General features: G+C 35.7%; 1 protein-coding gene across 1 annotated transcript in view; it reads left to right on the forward strand.

Moving 5' to 3' along the window:
• Positions 1-22,488, forward strand: part of LOC145269880 (N-alpha-acetyltransferase 25, NatB auxiliary subunit-like) — a 109,133-nt gene that overhangs the window by 46,683 nt on the left and 39,962 nt on the right. The window contains exons 3-12 of the mRNA XM_080125626.1: positions 209-347; positions 3,030-3,226; positions 4,341-4,446; positions 4,734-4,814; positions 8,241-8,352; positions 13,482-13,574; positions 16,064-16,227; positions 18,048-18,160; positions 19,696-19,900; positions 20,594-20,683. Coding sequence (XP_079981752.1) covers positions 209-347; positions 3,030-3,226; positions 4,341-4,446; positions 4,734-4,814; positions 8,241-8,352; positions 13,482-13,574; positions 16,064-16,227; positions 18,048-18,160; positions 19,696-19,900; positions 20,594-20,683 — 1,300 coding nt within the window. The remainder of the gene's footprint in view (positions 1-208; positions 348-3,029; positions 3,227-4,340; positions 4,447-4,733; positions 4,815-8,240; positions 8,353-13,481; positions 13,575-16,063; positions 16,228-18,047; positions 18,161-19,695; positions 19,901-20,593; positions 20,684-22,488) is intronic.

The raw sequence follows: 22,488 nt of genomic DNA on the forward strand, positions 1-22,488 counted from the left end.
TCTTGTTTCTATTAACATTTTTTTTGCCCCCTGTTTTTTTTTTTTTTTTTTTTTTTTTGTTACTATTGTTAAAAATGTTCCAATGTCCCCCCCCCCCACACACACACTCGTTTTGGGTTTTACCTTCTGATCATATTTTAAGATGGACGTCTTTGTTTCATTTGACTGGAATAATCTCAACGTGTTTTTTTTGTTTTTTTTGTGTTAGGTCTTGAAAGCTCTGGCCCTTCTTCATCTCGGTCGACATGACGAAAGCACTGCCATTCTACAAGAAGTGCATGCACTACAACCAACAGATGAAGCCACACTGCAAGGGATGCTGATATGTTATCGAGAAACGCATCAGTGTAAGTTGATTCCTTCTTGCAGCATCACTTTCTGTTATTTAATACGAAAGAACGTGTGGTGATGATTTAGACCAGGTGTGTTCTTGACTGACGAATAAAACAAAATATACTCTCAGCTGTCTTTTTCAATTTCAAATACTATCTTTTTTACTACAAGAGTCACCATATTGTCAAGGCCTGAAGGTCACTCGAGGGTAAGGTTTAATGGATGTACAGAAGTCATCAGGACAACAGTGTTGTAATCGTTACTAGTGGGAATTTGGTATAATTTGATTATTTAAGCGGATGACTTGGCAAAAACTTATTTACATTGGACTTGAAAACAACTATATACTAGTCAGCTGGAAAGGAGGCCAGTGAAACAGGATTCCACAGGCTAGCAGTTCTAGGAAAGATAGTGGTTGTAACTAGATAAGTGTTTTTTGTGAAAGTTTGACAAGGATGGGGGGGGGCATAGATTGGAGCTCAGACTGGCATTTGCTATGAAAATAATGATAGTAGAGACAGGCTTGCAACATCTCTTTGGGAAAGAAGTTGCAGGGAAGAGAAAAGGGCATCACCTACTAGGTTTTGAAGCCGGTTTTTGTCAAAGCAGGATAGGGTGGTTTGAGCAACTCTGGCCCAAATATGGCAACAGTACTCTATTCTAGGACGTACTTGGTTCTTTATATAGGTAGAGAAATGCATCAGTAATGAGATATCTACTCAAACCGTACAATGATCCAGCCATTTTTCCAGTGACCTTTGGCACAGATTTGATGTACGTGTTCCATTTCAAATCAGGAGTGACAGTTAGACCTAGAAGTTTGTCAAAAGATGGCACTTCCCTAAGCCGAGAACCTTTTATATATGCTCTGTTTCTAGATTGGAGCCCCCTATTTGGAAATCCAAACAGCTATGTATAAAATGGGGTTCAAAGCGACTTTACCATCCAAGCTATTATATATTTTTTTAAAATCTTATAAAATATAATTTATTTAGATTTCTTTTATAAATTAATTTTTTTTTTTTTAATAAAACTATAATGTGGCCGTTACACTTACTTTAGTAATTCCTAAAAATGAAACTTTAGTAATTCCTAAAAATGAAACTGGAAAGAAATAAAAATCCGGGTCGGCATTATTTTTTCTTTTCCATCTCGATACCACTTAAAGTCGCTGCCATATGTCCATCTAGCCTGACCTACGTTTCTCTTTCCTCCGTATGTATGCCAACCATAGCCGGCCCATTTTTGTTCTCGACTTAACACGTCTATTTTCTTCGTTTCGCTTTGCTTCTCTCCCCCAGGTGGTGTATTTTTTTATCTTTTTTCCTTTTTCTTTTCGCGCACACTTCCTAATTTGCATATGTGTTTTTTTTTTGTTTTTTTTTTCAGCTAGCTGCTGCTACTAATCTCTTCGCAAGCCAGCCATCCTTTGCTGCTATTTTCCCACGCTCATATGCACTATGTTACAAATTTAATTTAAAAAAGTTAAGATTGTTTGCTCTTCTGGTTCCTGTTCCACAGACAGAATGATGGTGACAATCGAGATGTGGTCCCTTCTGGTTTGATAATCATCATCTCAAATGATGCTCTCCTCCATTTTTCTCCATATTAAGAATGGCTTTCTTGTCCGTTTGACCATATTTAATTATTCAGCCAAATAGACACCAGAAACTGGGAGTAAAAAATGCGTCAATGTTGGTCATAAGCTGTGAATGAAAATGGTTAACGAGATGGAATATCAGTTGTGTTGAATGATGAAAAATATGAAACAGTTGAATGAAGAAAGTTAAATTTTGTTGGAATTTGATTCGAAGACCATGTTGTATTCTACAGAGAAGCAGTCTCATTATAACAACATAATAATAACATCTGAGCAGGAGCTGCTAAAAACAGCCTATCCTGCCTTGACAGAGTACAAAATAGACTTTGTGGTTTAGTGGGGGATGCCCTTTTCTCTTCCCTGCAACCTCTCTCCCACAGAAGAGACGTTGCAAGCCTGTCTTTGTTTTATCGTTATTTCCATGGCAGGTGCTGGTCTGAGTTCCAATCCCTCGTCCCCCCTCGCCAATCTTTCACGATAAACACTCGTCTGGCTGAAACTACTGACAATAATTTTCCCCACTCTTTATCTGTGCCTAAATCCAAACGTAGATTCCATGAACAAAGCTTCTTTCTTAGAACTGCACGCCAGTGGAACTCTGCCGCTTGCATGTTTCCCACCTGACTACAACTTGGACGTCTTCAAGTCCAACATAAACAAACTCCTGACAAACCGCCCCCTTAAGACACTCTATCAAAACCCCCAATACTAATGATTACTACAATACTATCTCATTGATTACTGTACACGCAATAACCCTTATCCCTGAGTGGCCTTCGGGCCTTGATAAGTGGTGACCCCCATGTAAAAAAAAGTTTCATATGCACATAAAGCTCCATCTTTAAGAACACAGGCCACTTGCCAATATGGGTTGGTTTAATATGAGTTGCTATCGACTTTAGTGAAAGAAATGAATGAAATTTTTGCTTTATTATCAATATATCGTTCTTAAAAATGTTTGTTTGTCACCCCTTCCCCACCCACCCCAAAAAACTAAATTTTCTTATTTAAATTCATTAAAAAACAATGTTTTCTAAAGTGTGTGACTTTACGTTGCTTAATAACTGTTTGATTGTTTTTTTTTTTTTTTTTTCAGTTGAGCTGATTGCTGAGATGTATGAGAATGCGCACAAAGCTCGTCCCGACAGCGAGGAGGTCTTGTCTGCCCTGTTCATGTCCTACGTGCGACTTGGAGATTATAAACGACAGCAACAAACTGCAATGTTGTTGCACAAGTTGAGGCCAAATAAAAACCCGTATTATTTCTGGGCCGTCATGAGTCTCGTCATGCAGGTAATCCGCTGACTTCTTAATTTTTTAATTATGACCGTTTATTCGATCCAGATAGCATGTTCTTGTTCTGTCAGCCATGACTGGGTAGAAGTCTTTATTTGCAATTGTATTTTCGATTGCTCGCTCTAAGGACCGAACCTTTAACTTTCAGGAGAATATAAACTTACAAATGAATTTCATCAAGTACTCTAACCATTGTGTGACAAGCCCTTGCAAACAATTCTAGTACAAATTTTATACACCTGAAGAAGGTTGGAGGTTACATTGACCGAAACGTTGTGAAAATAACTAAGATGAGAAGTATCGGCCAAAGAATCCAAACAATACAGATTTTTATATTTGAAGTTTTTTCCTTATTTTATTTTTTATTTCAATAAATATTCAGTTTATCTATATATCTATAAAAGTGAGAATGTGTGTGAGAGGACACTTCTCAACCTATATACTCAACAAATTTTTGATCTACAGACTTGAAATTTGGTATTTAGGATATCCATATATGTGGAAAACTTTTTAACCGGCTTTCATCTTCACAAAAGGGCTGCTAAGGGGTTAAAATAAAAAAAAAATTGGTACTTGGGGGAGGGGTCATCACATTTTAATCTGTTTCACGAATGAGCTTGCGTGAATTGTTCCGATGACAGATTACTTATGTTAAGAATAAGTAGCACTTTCTAAAGATTGTGTCAAGCTGGCCTAATGGTTATCGTACTTGACTCGCTGTCTTTAGGTTTTGGTTCTGGTCTCAGCCTGAGTTTTTTTTTTTTTTTTTTTTTTTTTTTTTTACAAGAAGTAAAAACACGACTCGCATGCACATGACTCAGTTTCTTTCCGTGTGTGTGTGTGTGTGTTTTTTTTTTTTTTTTTTTTTTTTTAAGGAATTTAGCGTAATGTTTAATACCTACAGTATTTCTGTTTATAATAAATAAGAATTCTGCATTAATTAAAATATAATATTAATGCGTATTTTATGGTCGGCAACACTAGGCGGCCAGCTAATACAAAATAAAACTAATAATTCAATGAGTATTCATGAAAGTTACATATATGCGAGAAATGCACACACATGCAGAGTATTGGTTGATAATTTCATTAATAAATTTGTTGCTTTCAGGCGCACACTGCACAAGACCCAAAGTTATCGAAGGGTATGTACCTGCCCCTCGCTGAGCGGATGACCCTCAAATATATCAAAGAAGACAAGATAGAAGCAGAAGCAGGTAAAAAGAATTTTCATTTTTCGAGCCCCGTGTTTGTTTTTCGCACCCCCCGCGTTTGTTTTTCGAGCCCCGTGTAGCCCTGCGTTTGTTTTTCGAGCCCTGTGTAGCTCTGCGTTTGTTTTTCGAACCCCGTGTTTGTTTTTCGAGCCCCGTATATAAATCACACTACAAGTCTCATTTTTTCCTTTGTTGTTTTCCTTTTTTATACATGTCCGCATCAACTAAACCATTTATTTAATAAGTATTTCCAGTTGTAATGAAAATATTATTTTTTTTTATTCTTTTAGAAGTGCAACTTTATCTGATAATTTTAAAACAGTTGGGAAAATGGCAAGAAGCATTGGACCTTTTAAAAGGACCCCTTGGTGGTAAGTTACGTTTTTTTATAAGTGCTTATTTAGAATTAAATCTATTTTAAAAAATTTAAATTACAGAAAAATCTTGACACACACATCACGGAACAAAGCATAGAAACATTTTTTCCAAATACGTTGGTTGTTTTTGTTTTACGGCATATCAACCCTTTTCAGGTTATTTAATGCCGAATCCAGTGATTTTGAAGAACAATTTTTTAATAGAATATATATATATATATATATTTTTTTTTTCAAGTCGGTTTAACTCATAGTTGGGACCCTAACAGGTACTACCACTCCGGATCAGAGTTGACCTGGGAGCAATGGTAATTAAAGTGTGGTTGCACACTCCCCAAAGCTCGCAAGTGGGGCCTCACCATCGGATATAGTTTAAGGTCATATCCAGGACCCCAAACACATTGGATTTTGCATGAAATAACCTGAAAAGGGTTGATACGCCACAAAACAAAATAACCAACTCGCAACCTACTTGTAATTCCATAACACTTCCTGTTACGCAGTACTTACAAATGCCATGAAAAAATGGTGATTGTTTATAGTTAGAATAAATAGGAAATTTTTTCAAATCCATTGCCAAGGCTGCTAGAAAAATGGGATCATTCTACCGCTCCAGTAGATATCTCGCTACTGATGCAACTCTCTACCTTTATAAGATCCATCTGAGCAGGAGTTGCTAGAAGCATTTTATCGGTAGCCAAGTGGGGGACACCCTTTTCTCTTCCGTACAATCTTTTTTCCACAGAACAAGTTGCGAGCCTATCTCTGCTTTATTTATGGTTAGTGCTCGTCTGAGCTCCAATCTATAATCCCCTTCCCATGCCAAACTTTCATGAAAAACGCTCATCTATCTGAAACCACTATCAATAATTTCCCTCATTCTTTATTTGTGCGTAGATTCAATGATATGCAATATAGTTTCTGTTCTGCGAGTTCTACAGCCGATGTACTAACTGCTGTATCACACAGAATTAGTGAATCTCTCTGCAGGGGTTTCATTTCTAGAGCAATAACTTTTGATAGGGTACGGCATAAAGGTCTACTTCACAAAATTTCCATCTATGGAATAACTGAAAATTTCCTCTCAATTATTAACTTCTTCCTCTCTGATAGGTTTATAAAAGTAGTTGTCAATGAGCACAAATCAGAAACATAGTATCAACACTGATGTTCCTCAGGGTTCCATCCTGGGCTCAATTCTCTTCTTGGTCTTCAGTGATCTCCCAAATCACATTCTTAGATCATTCATGCAGATGGCACCACATTATTTTGTGTATATTGATGAACAACTTCCTATATCTTTCTTCTGCTGTTAGACTTATTTCTATTTTTGTTGTTACACTTTTTTTTTTCTGACCCTTGGCCAAAGGGAGAGGAATATCACACATGCGTTTCTCTCACTTTAAGTTTCTTGTTCGACTATACTTTCTAACATTTGGCTTATACTGCAGTTCATGTTTATATCTGAAGCCATATATTTTTTTTTTACTTGGAAGTCACCAATTATCAAGGCCTGAATGCCACTCGAGGATAAGGGTTAATGAATGTAAAGTAATAGTAATCGTTAATGGTGTTAATTGGGTAGAGTTTGATTATTTATGGGGAGGAGTCCACAAGAATTTGTTTACATTGGATTTGAAAGCTACTATGTTGTATTCAACTGGGAAGCAGATCAGGAGAACAGTGTTCCACATATGGACAGTTTTGGGAAATAAACCTTGTTCATGGAATCTGTGTTTAGATTTAGGTACAGATAGAGAAATCGTATATAGTGGTTGTAGCTAGTTGAGTGTTTTTTGTGAAAGTTTGGCAATTAGGGACCATAGATTGGAGTTCAGTCGAGCACTTGTCATGAAATTTGGAATTCAACTTGAACACATACAATGCTTGATTATGCTTTTCATACTCGCTTATGAGGAACGGATTCTGTGGCTGACGTTACTTACACTTGCACAACGAAGACCGTGAAGCGACCTATTCCTTCCATAACCAGGAATGTCAATTGGCTCCTTGAATATTTTTTCACAAATGTGTGAAAAGCTGACTTTTTCGATTTTACCATATTAAAAGAATGGATGAGAATTCGTAGGTAAGACGTAGAACAGTTGGGGTAGCAGGGTCATTTGGCAGAGAAAGGTCAATGGAAATATCAGAGGAAGTCATAGGAATGGACTGGTGGGAAAGAGGAATAAATAAAGACTTGGCCAGAAGTAGTTTAGAAATCAATTTCTATTTTTACTTCAGTTCTTTTTCGAAAATACTTTCCTATATTATGAAACAAAAAATCTTGAGTTGATGGTAGCTCCCCCCCCCCCAATTTCTTGCCAATAAATTCTCAATGTAGCGATGATTTTTATTGCATTTGGAATCTAATAAATTATCTTAAACAAATTTATAACTTTCCTAGCAAGCAACCTGGTGTTGCCTCATAAAATATTTTTAAATATATTTTAATTCCTGCAGTTTTTGCCCTTGGATTATTATAGAGCCAATTCTCTTTTGATTAATATATTGTACCCGATACATAATATATAGCAGTGATTTCAAAAATTTAAATGAAAAAATGAAACCAAAACATCTAGTAGTATTCACTATTATCTGAGCTAACGACACATGCGTATCAAACTTGACAAATTAATGCCGTTAAACATATGAATGTATATTTGTGCATGCATTAAGCATATGCATGATGTTGAATTACGCCTGCCAAGTTCCAATTTTTAAATTTTTGACTCCTTAATAATTTTTCTGGCCAATGGGGTGTTCAGACTGGGGGTACAAAATCAAGTGTCAAGTCTGTAGACCAAAAATCAGCAGGGTACTTTGGTAGATACTGTTCTGCAGACAGATATAGATAGATTTACTCTAAATGCAGCCCCAAATGCCATGCAATTCTGCACGATATAGAAAACATGCCTGATATAGAACTGTGTGTAATAATAAAATGAAACTAATCATCCAATAAGAAAAACAAAAAAAAAAAACAAACATTGAATTAATAAAATTTTATTTTAAAATAAAATTTTATTAATTCAATGTTTGGAATATGCAAATTAGTTTTACTTTTTGAAGTCCCTGGTATATTCACGAGTAAGTACATAAGAAAGTTGTATTCACGTTAAAATAGAAAAGTGGGCTTTTAATATCAATGTCAGTGTGGCAAATAGCTCAACTTTATATATGTATAAATTTTTAATATCATTTCATGTTAAAATGTTTCCTGTCAGATTAAACATTTTTAAAACTTTTGCTGTAATAATGAACATTGTGGAATTCTTGCTAAAATATCACCTGTGGCCAGGGGAGATAACTCCAATTTTATAATTATTGCAACACTGTTACATGCATTTTTCATAGTTTAAGTGCAACCTGCATCTGGCAACATCCGACAGTTTCTAATATTTCTTTCTTTATTTTCAGAGAAATTTACGAGTGAAATTGATTTCCGAAAGAAAGAAATCGCTGAGCTTTACTGTAACTTGGAACGGTGGTCTGAGGCCAATTCCGACTATAAAAAACTTTTAAAAGAAAAGTAAGTAAATGTTTTTGACATTTGTGACATTTTCAAAATAATAAAAACATTTTGGATTAATGATTTCATCATGGTTTTGTGTTGACTTTCTCTGTGTATGAATAAATATGGAGAGTAGCCATAGACATCAATGATAACACAATAAGAAAGTGTCTAAATCGAGCAATTGGGAACAAAAGATGTCAAACCATGCTGTAGAAATTTTTTTACATACGATGTGCTTTCAATGTTTCCAGACTTTTTGTATAGGCATTTAAAATTGCCATAAACTCTTGAAAATTCAGTATGTTATTGTTATACATCTTATGAGATGACGGACCAATTTTTATTTCAGGTTCAAATGAACAGCTACAGCAGGAAGTGGTATACCTTCTACTAAAGCCCGATTGTTACAGCTGATGAATTTCAAAAATGAAATCTAAATGTGAGGACAATTTAGAAGAATGATATGTAATAAAATTCTGTTGTAAACTTGGAAAAAATGCCACAGAAACATATGAATTGCTTCAGACTGCTTTTAGACAATCTTGCATGAATCGAGAATCAGTTTTTGAGTGGCATAAGAGATTCAAGGAAGGCAGGGAGCCTTTAAGGTATGATGAGAGGCATGGGAGGAGTAAGGAAGTCAGAACACCAGAGTTGATTGGCCAAATAAAGAATTTCATGGATAAGGACTGTCATGTGTCTATAGAGACAATAAGTGCACAGTTTGACGTCAGTGTGGAACTGTACGCACAATTATTTGCGACGAACTGAAGATGCGAAAGATTTGTGCAAAGTTTGTGTAAAGAGTGCTCCGAGAAGATCAGAAAGAAAGGCATTTGTCCTGACCAAGATGGGCATCAAGAAAGTTCCTCACCCTTCCTATTGACCGGATATTGGCCCCTGTGACTTTTGGTTATTCCCTAAGCTCAAGGAAAATCTTGCCGGCTGTGGTTATGAGACAGTTGAGATGAAAGAGGCTGTGATAAGGGTTATTGACACACTCACACAAGAGGCCCTATCGGTGGGGCATTAGAATACACCGACTGCCCCCAGCAGAGGGTAAAAGTCCCTCAATGGGGGTCCTGGATATGACCTTAAACTATATCCAGTGGTGAGGCCCCAGCTTGTGGGCTTTGGGGAGTGTGGAGCCACCCTTTAATTACCATTGCTCCCAGGTCCACTCTGAGTGGTAGTACCTGTTAGGGTCCCAACTATGGGTTAAATAGAAACCAACGTGAAAACAACAAATATATTCTATTAAAAAAATTTTTTCTTCAAAATCTTTGGATTCAGCATTAAATAACCCGAAAAGGATTGATATGCCGTAAAACAAAAACAACAAACCAACCAACCACTCACACAAGAGGACTTCCTTGGGGCTTTCCAGAAGTTGTTGGAACAGTACAAGTGCATTGCAACTGGAGGAGATTACTTCGAAGGAGACTAGTTTTTATGTGTGTACTATCAATGAAAGTGCCCATACGAAAAAAAAGCCTGGAAACTTTTGGACCCTGTCTAAGAGAGAGAGATGAGTGGTAGTTGCATTAATGAAGGTTTGACAACAATATGCCACGAACGAGCAAATTGTGGCCGCATACAGGATCCTCTCTGGTACAAGTAATTTTCTAGCACGGTAGTGGGATTTCACCTTGGTAGTGTCCTCAATGTATTTGTTCCAATTCACGTTGCCTGTGAATGCTAAGCTGAGGCGTTTAAACGATGATCTCTCATGTAGGGCATTATTTGTAATTGGCAAATGGTAGTTGTGAACTACTTGCTAATTTTTGTTTTCAAAAGTTTAAAAACCTAAAAAACTTATGTTTCATTCTAACGTGTCAGTTCGTCTTGCTGATCTGTGTTACATGTTTTTCAGAATAAAAATTTCTTTTTTGCTTATTTCATTCACAAAACTATTTTATCCTGTTCAAATTTTTTGTTTTCGTGGGCAACAGATTATAACAACGGAGTGAACTCTGAAATCCTTAGACATAGTTACTTCCCTTGTTTTGTAAAAATATTTTTCATCAGCATTTTTTCTAAATAATGCAACGTGGTGGCTAAATAATGCAACGTGGTGGCTAAATAATTCAACATGGTGCCTAAAGGACAAAATAAGAGAAGTGAAAAGTACCCTGGGTTTACAGCGGTTTTATAACTCTTATTTCCCTTATTTTGGCCTTTAGTCCTTGCATGCCTCAAATTCCATGAATGAGGTTTCTGACAAAGGTGAAAACAATTGCTGTTGAATCATCCATTTCATACTTATTGTTAATTTCTGCCAGTAATGTAAAAATCTTGCGTTCTGGTGGTGATGACGTTGCTGAAGGTGTTTTTGATATTGTTTAGGTTTTTGAAGCATTTCTCATGCAGAAATTTGTTGAGATGCTTGAAAAAGTGGTAGTCAGTAGGTGAGAGATCTGGAGAGTACGGCAGATGAGGCAGTTTCGTAGCTCAGTTTGTTCAACTTCTGCAGGGTCAGTTTAGCAATGTGTGGTTGGGTATTGCCATGGAGGAGAATTGGGCCTTTTCTGTTGACTAATGCTGGGTGTTGTTGTTGTTGAAGTGTCTGATGCATTTCGTCCATTTGTTGACAATACTTCTCTGCTGTAATGGTTTTGCCTGCATTCTAAAACCTATAATGGATGGACCGTTTGCAAATCACTAATCAGTCGGCATGACTTTCTTTTACTGCAACTCTGGCTTTGGAAAGTGTTGTGGAACTTCTAACCACTGAGCTGAGCATTACTGGTTGTCATAAAGAACCCAGTTTTCATTGCAAGTTACAACCCTGTTGAGAAACTGGTCGTTCTTATTGGTAAAAGAAGGGAAAACGACACGTCATAACAACATATCTTTTGGTTGTCATTTGATTTGTAAGGCACTCATCAAGTTTTTTGGTGTTTTCAATTTCTCTCAAGTGGTTGGAAATAGTCGTATACGTTACATCTAATTCAGAAGCATGTTCTCGAACAGTTGTGCGTGGATTGGTTTCAACTAAAGCTCTTAATTGATCGTTGTCAGCATCCGATGGCCGACCAATACGCTCATCATCTCAAAGACCCGTGACTGTCACAATATTTCTTAAACCGCCATTGTGTTCTGTGTTCAGTAGTAGTTCCTGGACCAAACGCTTCATTGATATCGCAAGCTGTTTTAGCAAATTTTTGGCCTAGCTTGAATTGAAATAAGAAAATTGTGCAAATTTGCTTTATTTCCATCTTGTATTCAACGTAGTGAAAAGACAATTGTTTTAAAACAATTAGAGCAAAAAAATGCTCTTTAAAATGATATATAAAGCAAAGGTATTATAACGAAAACTTATTTGAAATCAAAATTAAAAATTCCACAACAACCTTTTTGTCTAGCTAATACACACACACACACACACACACACACATGTTTATAGTAAAAATTTTTTTTACAATTATATTTCACTCTTTATTTATACCAATCCTTTTATTTATGAAGCTCGATGTATATCAAATTTAACAACAGAGCCTATACAGATGGATGCAAAGCAGTTGTATTTTAAAATCCAAGATATTATTTCTTTCAACATGTCAGAATAGCCACTTTTATTTTACAACACCTGTTTCTTAGTGCAGAAACAATCAGATTATTATCTCAATTTTGAATTTTTTCTGCACTGATTCCTCAGAAAAATTGAACTTTAAAAAGAAAATAAAGAAGAATTGAGAATGATCTGGAAAAGCTGGAAAAAGTCTGATAAATAGTTGCATATTTGATTTAATAGAAAATTATTCAGAACTTATTTTAACGTTTGCATATTGTTCAACACAAAAAATATATACACAGGAGAGGGTGCGGATTTGCCCGAGCATAAAATACGCTTAAATATGATATTTTAATTTGTCCAGATTTCGTATATATTATTATAGTCGTGATTTCAAAAGTAAAAAAAAAAAAGTATTTGGGTGCCATCAGCTAGAATAGAAATCGAAAGCAAAACTGTAGCATTCAAAGCTGGTGATGTTGCCACTGTACCCATGTAATACGCATCTGAACTGATTAAAAATAAAAAATAAACTAAGAGGAATGTACAAAATGTATAACAAAGTTTTTTCAATTTTGACCCTTTAAAAACTATTTTAACGGGTTAAAGACCCATGGAAGAATGGTCCATAAAAATTCCAATCATTTGAGACCTCTACCACCTTCAATTCCAATCATTTGAGACCCCTACCACCTTCAATTCCAATCATTTGAGACCCCTACCACCTTCAATTCCAATCATTTGAGACCCCTACCACCTTCAATTCCAATCATTTGAGACCCCTACCACCTTCAATTCCAATCATTTGAGACCCCTACCACCTTCAATTCCAATCATTTGAGACCCCTACCACCTTCAATTCCAATCATTTGAGACCCCTACCACCACTCTTCAATTTTTAGTTTCAGATTGTTTTTTTTTAATTTCAAAACAACAAATATTGTTTAAAATTGTTAACTACAAAGGGCTACAAGACTTGGCCTTTTGGCCCAGATGAAAGTGTAGTATCTGTTCTTAAGATGCGGCACTTCCATTTCTCGTTCTGTTTCAGTGGAGGAGAAATCCTTCACGACTGAGACAGTTTTTATTTTTGTACCTTTTCTCCACGTTAAAAAATGACCCTGGTGTCTAACTCTGTCCCGTGGGGAGGCATTGTAAATAGGTACAATTAAATCTATAATAGGTATTTGGGGGTGTTATAATTAGTTTTATATATTTCATTAACAATTTTGTATCAAATCTTTTTTTTTTTTTTTTTAATTTTGTTTATTCTTTTCTTTGTCTTTTTATTTAATGTAATTTGTAATTAGCTGCATTGAAAGAAAGTTAACTTATAAGAATTTATCAATTATTGTCAAATGAATTATCGTTTAATTTGTAAAACACCTGAAAACATCAGACAAATCTTGCAGAGGAATATTTTCTTTCTGTTTGTAAGCACTGTCAGTTATTTTAGAAAATTCACGTTAAGTAAAAGACCTGACTTGACTACTCTACACTCTTTAACCCTTATTCTTGAGTGGCCTATCGGCCTTGATAAGTGGTGCCGTCTATGTAAAAAAAAAAAAAAAGATCTTGAAGGACACATTTCTATAAACGCATTGATTTTGTTTTGTGTTTTATTTTGCAGTCCGGATAATTGGATTTTTTGGAAGCAATATTTAATTAGTGTCCTTCAATTGGTGAAGTCGAAAAACCAAATCAACGAAGAAGAAGAAAACATGTGAGTGTTATTTTATCTATTTTTTTTGTATTTTTTATTTATTAAAACAATTTTTATTTCCCCCATCAGTGTTGTGTGTTAGTGTTTGGCCCGTGGATTGGCAATGAATTTGTGACTCAAGAGAAATCAAGATGCTATATGTCACTTTCATTTCTAACTTCTGATTTAAAAAAAAAAAAAAAAAAAAAAAAATTTTTTCACACATAAACTATCCTCCCTCCACACCCACTCTGTATACGAGAGAGAGGCAAACCCAATCAGTTTGTCTGCTAAAGAGAAAGATTTTCCCTTCTTCCTCACTACGTGTCACTTAGGACTTCCTCATTATGCAACTTCCTGTACATGTTGTCCTACTTTTACTCATAATTTCTTATTCTCATACTCAATAATTTTAGCCTCATGTGAAACTTTTAACAGCATGCAAAAAAAATAAAATGATTACACAAATTATGAAGTCTCATCTCAAAGAACCCCCTCCCCCTCACATATAACTGTAACCTGGTGCGTGTGAGCGCGTGGAAAGTATCAGTAGCAGCAAAGAGCAGCAGTAGCAAAAAAACGCACATGCAAATTAGGAAGTGTGCGCGAGAAGAGGAAAGACAAAAAAAAAAATGCAACACGTGCTCGCGAGAGAAAGAAAATCGCCTTCAAAGAAAATGGATGTGTAAATAAGAAGGCAAGAAGTGTCTGGCTAATACCGGCATGTGGTCGGAAGAAATAGAAGCGCGTGCAACATAAAACGGACATGTGGCAGCAAGAGACTTTTAACAAAAACAACCAAGCTACCCATCTAGTACTGACCAGGTCCACTGTTGCTTAATTATGGTGATGTACAGGGCTCTACATTGCGAGTGAAACAGTTGCATTTGCGAGTGATTTTTTTTCAAAATGACGACTAAAAATAATGAAACGTTTATCTTTTGGCGATGACAATCTTCCAAAGTTCATGACTGAGTGAAAAATATCCTTTCAACTTTTTTTTTAATAAAACGAACAAAGTTAAATTATTTAAACAATAAAAGTTTAATAGAACAATATACTTTTTTTTTAACGAAAGTTGTTTAAAAAAATATCTGAAGAAATTAGAATGTTTATACGTTCAAGTGTCAACATAAAATTTGTTGCATATTTAGAATTACACTTATTAAAAAAACAAATCCTTATGACGTACATACTCGCCACAGAACGAAGATATCATATTCTAAAAATCATGTGGGTTTTGCTAGTAACTTTTCTATTTGGCTAGTAAATGAAAATATTTAATTGTCAAAGGTCAACTAGATTGGGTAATGATAACCAATATTTCAGTGTGATAATGCTGTATATGAATGCGTACCAAGTGATTTGACTAATATCATGGATCAAATCGCATGGAGAGCACGTGTGAGATGTTGTATTTGAGATGCAGCACTTCAAATACCAAAACCTTGATGTTTTTGTTGCTTATTAAAGTTGCCCTCCCCCTCTCTTTTGCATATGAAGATTTGTGGGAAAGGAGATTTTTTTTTGGATGGTGACTTCTGTACATATCAACCACACTGAATGATTCTTGATTATCCTCTTTTTCTATTCTATCTGTGGGTTTCCGATTAAAAACGTCTTGTTGGGTGAGGTTTCCCCTTCCCTCTGGGAGGAATGCCACTATCGTCCCAAACTTTACAGCACCATATTTTTCGTCTTTTTTGCAGACTTTATTTCATTGTTAAAAATGCACTTGAGTTGGGAGGGGAGGAAGGCAATAAATATTTGCTATTTTCTTGTTGCATTTTAGATGGACTCTTCCATTATTTCATTGGACTCTTCCAAAAAGTTTTTTTTTTCCCATTAAATTCATTCAATCTGCAGATGTACCGACAAAAGCCATTTTCATGTTTTTGTATTTTTTAGATGGTGTTTCATATTGGTTTATTCGAACTACTATTCTCATCTTGAGTGTTATTTTCACTGTTTCAGTGAATGTAACCTCCAACTTCATTCAAATTTATCTTGTTGAACGCTGGAATCTGCAAATTTAAGATTCTTAAAATTCATACTAGAATTGTTAGCAAGGATCCGTGTGATAGCGGATAAATTACTTGGTAAAATTCAGTTGTATGTCACACTCTATTGGAGGTTGACGTTTCAATTCTCAGCGCAAGCAACACAAAAATACAATTATTAATGACTTATGACATCTACTCAGTCATGGCTGAAAGAACGAGAGCCTGCTAAAGGGCTCTGTTCGAAATTCGGTGCAGATTTCCCTAGTTCGACAGAAAGATTCCCCAGAGTTCAACAAAATACAACTCAAGAAGGTTGGCGGTTACATCGACCAAAACGTTATGAAAATAACATTCAAGATGAGAACAGTTGTCGAAAAAACCCAAATAATGTAAATACAATTAAGTCTGTCACTTATGCTCAAGATGTCGACAAAACTTCTGTTTCAAACATTAAAAATTCTAAACAAAAAAACATTCAAATGAATTTAACGTCTTTTTCCTTTTTAGTGACACCCACGTTGATGACAGCCTGGTGAAGGCTAAAGTGTTCATTGACAAACTTTGTGACCAAAATGGACAAATTGAACGTCCCCTAAGGGGACCCTATCTGGCACGACTGCATCTTATGAAGATGTCTCTTGAGGGAAGTTGTGAGAATACAGAAGTTATCGGTAAGTGTGTGTGTGTTTCCTTCTCCTGAACTCTACTTTTGTTTAGTAAACTGTTTTATTGCAGTCAAGAGGTTCCCCGATTTGTTTGGATAAATTCTGCGTTCTGATTGGTTAATAAGCAATCTTTTTTCCGTTGTCTATTTGTCGTTTCTCTCCTCAACTACAAATTTAATCTTTGGATGAGAAGTTTTTTTTTTTTTTGTGTTAATTCATTTACCATTAGGATGTCTGACGTTTCCCAGTTATTAAATACGCTGAAATATTTAATTTATGCAGATTTTGTATTTATTATATTAAACCCAATATATAGTAGTGATATGATCTTAAACTATATCTGATGATGAGGCCCCAGCTTGCGAGCTTTGGGAAGTGTGGAGCCACCCTTTAATTTTCATTGCTCCCAGGTCCACTCTGACCCAGACTGGTAGTACCTGTAAGGGTCCCAACTATGGGTTAAATAGAAACCAACTTGAAAAAAACAAATATACTCTATTAAAAAATTGTTCTTCAAAATCACTGGATTCGGCATTAAATAACCTGAAAAGGGTTGATATGCCGTAAAACAACCAACCAACCAATATATAGTAGTGATTTCAAAAGGGAAAAAAATGACTTGGGTGCCATCAGCTAGAATTGAAACCAAAACATTGAGTGCTCTAGCCTTAATCATTATCATTTAAGCTATCATCAGCTGGATAAAAAAATGAAAAAATAAACTGATATTAACATATAAATGTATATTTTTGCATGCATACGAGATATTTGAACATATTGGAAAGCGTTTAAGACTTTTAAAGTGAAAGATTGATATTGCACGTGAATTTAGCATTAAATGATTTTCTTTCCTGGCTATTTTACCATTTTTTTTTTATGGAAATAAATTCTATGTATTTTTTTTTTTTTTTTTTTTTTTTTTTTGTGAGGGGAGGTATTGTTTAGTTGATTAATTGGTTTTACAATGTTCCTTTGGATTTTAAAAAAAAATGTTTTGGTGGGGTTGCTTGCTACTCAAATTTAGGGTCAATAGTTAAGACAAACTTTTGAAGGGTTGTCACACGAACTTAGGATTAGTTATAGGGTTAAGGCAATTTAGAAATATTATGAGTGATAGCAAATCTTTAAATAGTTTTATTTTTGTCGTTGTATGCTACGCATGTCGTTGCTGTGGACAACACAAATCTTTTAATTAGAATTCTTCACCATTGACTTAAACTTAATCTGGCAAGTTCATCTGCTGCGACCACGCATCCACCAAATGGTTTCTCCGTAACTCTAGTAGTGTTCTCTAGATGCTATGCTTTACCAGTGGTCAGTCCATGATTTTGTCCAGCAGAGATTACTTTTATCTGCAACCAAGTTCATCTACTGAAAGTGTACATCCACAAAAGGGCTTCTTCTTTTTCATAACTCTGGCCGAGTGGATTCTGGGTGTGATGCCTTGCTAGATGACAGTCTGTGATTTTGTCTGCACGTGTTACTTTTGTGTGTTTGCAGCTGACTCCTATATCAAGCGGGTGTTCCTTACTTGCAACCTGGGAAGCTGCTGGATGGCAGTTGTTATCATCACATCACTAATACTAAAACAGGGATGTAATTCAGTAAACAGAATTTATGTCAATCAACTGGCAGTGGACATATAATGTATTAAATAGAGAGAAAAAAAGCTAGATGGTAAAAGAGTCGAGAAGATCGATGACGCAAATATCATTACTCGATTATAATGACGAGAAACTTTATTTTGATAAAACTAATAAAAGAAACAAAACAAATTTTATCTACGTTTTTTGAAGATATTTGAGAATTATTATTTAATTTTTAAGGTAAACCCACTGATTTGCTGACCGAGTATTTCAACTTGTTTGGCGATAAAGCGAGATGTTTTGCAGACTTAAAACCTTACCTTCCAATGCTTGCGGACAAAGAAAAAAGTCAGGTGTGGTTACATTTCTTCTATATATTATTCTTTCATGAAAAAGTTTCAGTTTATGATCTAATACATTTATGAACAACATTCATGAACAACTGATGAATGATTTAGTTTCATATGTTTTTTCTTGTTATTGCATTGTTTAAAAAAACTTTTCTGTTGGTTTCAATATAATATACAAGGGCCGTTCCTAAAGTAATACCTCCTATTTTTTATTCCGTCCGAATGGATCTGAGGGAATTGCAAATTGCATTGTTATGATGATTAAAATTATGCATTCTTGACCTGAAAGTTTCATCTCTCTGTTGCAGATATTGACGGTGTAAGACTGTGAACACAACCCCTGTCATGGACGTACATTAGAGGCAGAGATGTATCATTGAATTACTGGGTCGCGACTATTTAGAAAATTAAATTTTGGAGCCCAGAGAATTTCTGTCTTCGTAGTTCTTCAATTTTTTTAGTTAAAAAAAAAAAAAAAAAATAGAACTACCTTTGTATTGAATTCAAAGTTAGCTATCATATATATATATATATATATATATATATTTATTTATTTTATATTAGTTTAAAAATATGCTTCCTCTCGTCGCATATATTTTTTTTAATTCCATTTTCACCCTAAACAAGATACAATGCCACTTTGATGAAGGGGACTATTATCGGAGACCAGGGGTTCTATGTAGGGAGTTGAGCAGCTAGATGTTTGTTCGCATTACATTGGGAAAGCAGGTACCCAGAAGGGAGTTCCGAAATCTAGCAGTTCTGGGGAAGAAACTATTGGAGTAGAAGGCTTTCTTACATCTAAGGATCTCTACTGTGTAGGTGTTGGATTCTGCTGTTTGTCGGGGTGGGAGTATTTATGTTAAAGGAGTACAAGTGCTTGTAATTCGTCAGAGCATTCACCATTAAAATACTTGTAGAACAGGCAGAGGGATGCAACATCTTGTCGATGGGACATAGACCGAACCTAGATGACAGTTCAGGACCTATCAGGTTGGCGACTCTCTTTTGAGCCCTGTCCAAGAGTGAGAGACTAATAGCAGATGCACCAGCCCAAATGTGACAACAATACTCCATCCATGAGCGAATGGTGGCTTTGTGGAGGTATAGAATACTTTCAGGCGTAAGTAACTTTCTAGCATGGTAGAGAGAGCCCACCTTCCTTGCAGCGGCCTTGGCAATGCTCTCACTGTATCTGTTCCAACTCATGTTCCTTACGAATGTTAAGCCAGAGAGTTTGTCTGCCTGGTGATACACCATGGTGAATGAACATATACTATGCTTCCCCTTATGCACACATGAGGAGGTAATTACTTTTTAAAGTTTTTTAATGTCGTCTCACTTTTTCTCACCCTTCCACCTCCTCAAAGTTTCAGCATTTTTCTTATCCAAGAGTCACTCCTCTCAAGAGTTAAGCCAATGACAGATTGATTGTCAGTTGTCAAGATAGAATAAAATGTGGACATTTATCTGTTGAACTACGTGTTTGTGTGATGGTGGCAATTATGTCATTTTTTTTTTTTAATTTTCTTTTCCAGTTTTTAAATTTGGTGCATAAAGACCTTCATTCAGAGTTGAAAGATAATTCTCAGGAATTTCCGCAAACGGTCAAGTCAATGCAACGTCATATGACCTACCTACGATTGGAACGAAGTCTGGGTACTTACACAAACCTCACCTCTGAGGAGAGAATGTCACGCGTCAAAGACCTTCTCAAATCTTATAAATATGCACTCACATTAGGTAAGCCAAAATGTTATTCTCTCTTTTCCTAACTAATCTCTCCTCCTCCATCTTCCGTAAGTCTCTCTTTATCTCTCCCCTGCGTCTCTCTTCCATATTGCTCTCTTTCTCATTCCCTTGTCAGTGACTGTTCCATGTCTTTCTCTCCTTCACCCTCCCTTCCCCAGGGTCCTGGATATGACCTTAAACTATATCTGATGGTGAGGCCCCAGTTTGCAGGCTTTGGGGAGTGTGGAGCCACCTCTTAATTGCCATTACTCCCAGGTCCACTCTGACCCGGAGTGGTAGTACCTGTTAGGGTCCCAACTATGAGTTAAATAGAAACTGACTTGAAAAAAAAAAACAAAACAAATACATTCTATTAAAATTTTTTCTTCAAAATCACTGGATTCGGCATTAAATAACCTGAAAAGGGTTGATATGCTGTAAAAAAAAAAAAAAACAACCAAACAACCAATCCCTTCCCCAGGTCTCTCTCTCCCTCCCATGTGTCTCACTTTCTCCTCTCACCACCCCCCAGTGTCTCTCACTTTCTCTACCATCCCTCTCTTGTCTCTCTCTCTCTCTCTCACTCCGCACTCTCCCTTCTTCCCATGTCTTTCCTCTGTCTTCTCTCATCTGCCCGCCACGTCTTTACTAAATTAACATATTCATTCGATGTTTCTAAAGCAGATTGCTCATTTTTCTTCCCAGGTAAAGATTTACTTCATACGGACATTCAATACGCAGACACGTATTTGCTTTTGGCTGTCAACCTTCTACTCGACATTTGGCACAAAACCGGTAAGTGATTCCGTATTTAAATTCTTTGTACAACAAGACTTGCCAACTTTCGGACATGTTCTTATGTGTGTCTGTATTCGATCGACATAACTGTAACTAAGTCACTGACATGTATGTAAATGACCAAGCCGTGGTGTGAGCGTGACGTTGCTCGTAATAAATGGATTTTTTTTTTTTTTTTTAACTGTAAGAAAAATTTTTCTTTGCGAGACTTTCACATCCAGCATCGAGTCTGAGTTAAAATTTAATGACCACGTTACATAAGAAACCATGGTCCGAATTTTCTCGTTTGTCTGCTGTGTAAACTGAATTATCCAGACTTGTGTAACGTTGAATGAGAAAATGGTAAAAAAAGAAAGCTATTTTTATGATTTAAATGACAATTTTAGGAATAAATTTAAAAATAAAAATCTGTATTAAACTGATTCACAGAACATGTGTGCAAAACTAAAAACTCATATCAGTCGAGTAAAAACTGCTTTTTTACATTCTGAATATGCTGCGTTGCAAAGAGTTTCTGATGATTGGATGAGCCACACTTAAAATTGAACAATTTCAAAAGTGATGCAATGCATTTTTACATGTGGATGTGATTGTAAAGAAGAACCGCAGTGTGTTTTATTTTTAAAAATAAAAACTTGTAATGACAAAAAATTCATGGCTCAAGTTTTAAAATAAAAATATTCTTTTTGAGTTTTTAAAAAAAAATAGGAAGTTTTACCTATGGAATGACCCTCCTGTGTTGTAGACGAGTGGACTTGACCTGGCCCAGTTGTAAAATATGCTTAAATATATTTTAATTCATCCAGATTTTTTATTATTACAAAGCGAATTATCTATTGAATATTATAGTGTACTTTTTCTCTTCCCTGCAACCTCTCTCCCACAGAAGAGACGTTGCAAGCCTGTCTCTGTTTTATTGTTATTTCCATGGCAAGTGCTCGTCTGAGCTCTATTCTCTGGTCCCCCCTCGCCAATCTTTCACGAAAAACACCCGACTAGCTGAAGCCACTGTTAATAATTTTCCTCACTCTTTATCCATGCCTAAATCAAAACGTAGATTCCATGAACAAAGCTTCTTTCTTAGAACTGCATGCCTGTGGAACTCTCTGCCGCTTGCCTGTCCCCCCCCCCCCGACTTCAACTTGGATGTCTTCAAGTCCAACACAAACAAATTCCTGATGAACTACCCCCTTAAGTAATGACACTTTATCAAATCTCCAATACCAACTGTTACTACGATACTATCCCATTGATTACTGTATACACAATAACCCTTATCCTTGAGTAGCTTCTGGGCCTTGGTAAGTTGTGACCTCTATGTAAAAAAAAAAAAAAAAAAAAAACATATAGTGATTTTAAAAAGTTAAAAAAAAAAACATTTAACACTCCAGCCGTGTTCCCTACCATTTGAGCTATCGATAAATAAGAAAGATTCAAAATTAAGCCACGTCAAAGAATTTGTGTATGCATAAAAGTAAGAGAAATATGTCCGCAAGTTGAACATTTTGCTTTTTTTTTTTTTTTTAACTTGCCGATATTTCTGTTATACGTTATTCATCCAAACAAAGATTTTACTTGTTACAAATCATCCTTGTGCATGATTACTGTTTCCTGTTAATTTCAGTTTTATGTGACCGATAGTTTAATAGTTTAAACATTTTCACACAGACATAGATACATCTGTTTTATTTAAATTTAAAGATAAAGCGTAGAGAGGTTGTTAGAGAATGGATTGAGAGAGAGAGGGAGGTGGTAAATTATATTGTAGACACGTTGACCGGAAGTCAGGATCGGCTGATCGG

Source organism: Euprymna scolopes, chromosome 45 (genome assembly GCF_053919585.1).
Source record: "Euprymna scolopes isolate OS-2025 chromosome 45, ASM5391958v1, whole genome shotgun sequence".
NCBI classification, from domain to species: domain Eukaryota; kingdom Metazoa; phylum Mollusca; class Cephalopoda; order Sepiida; family Sepiolidae; genus Euprymna; species Euprymna scolopes.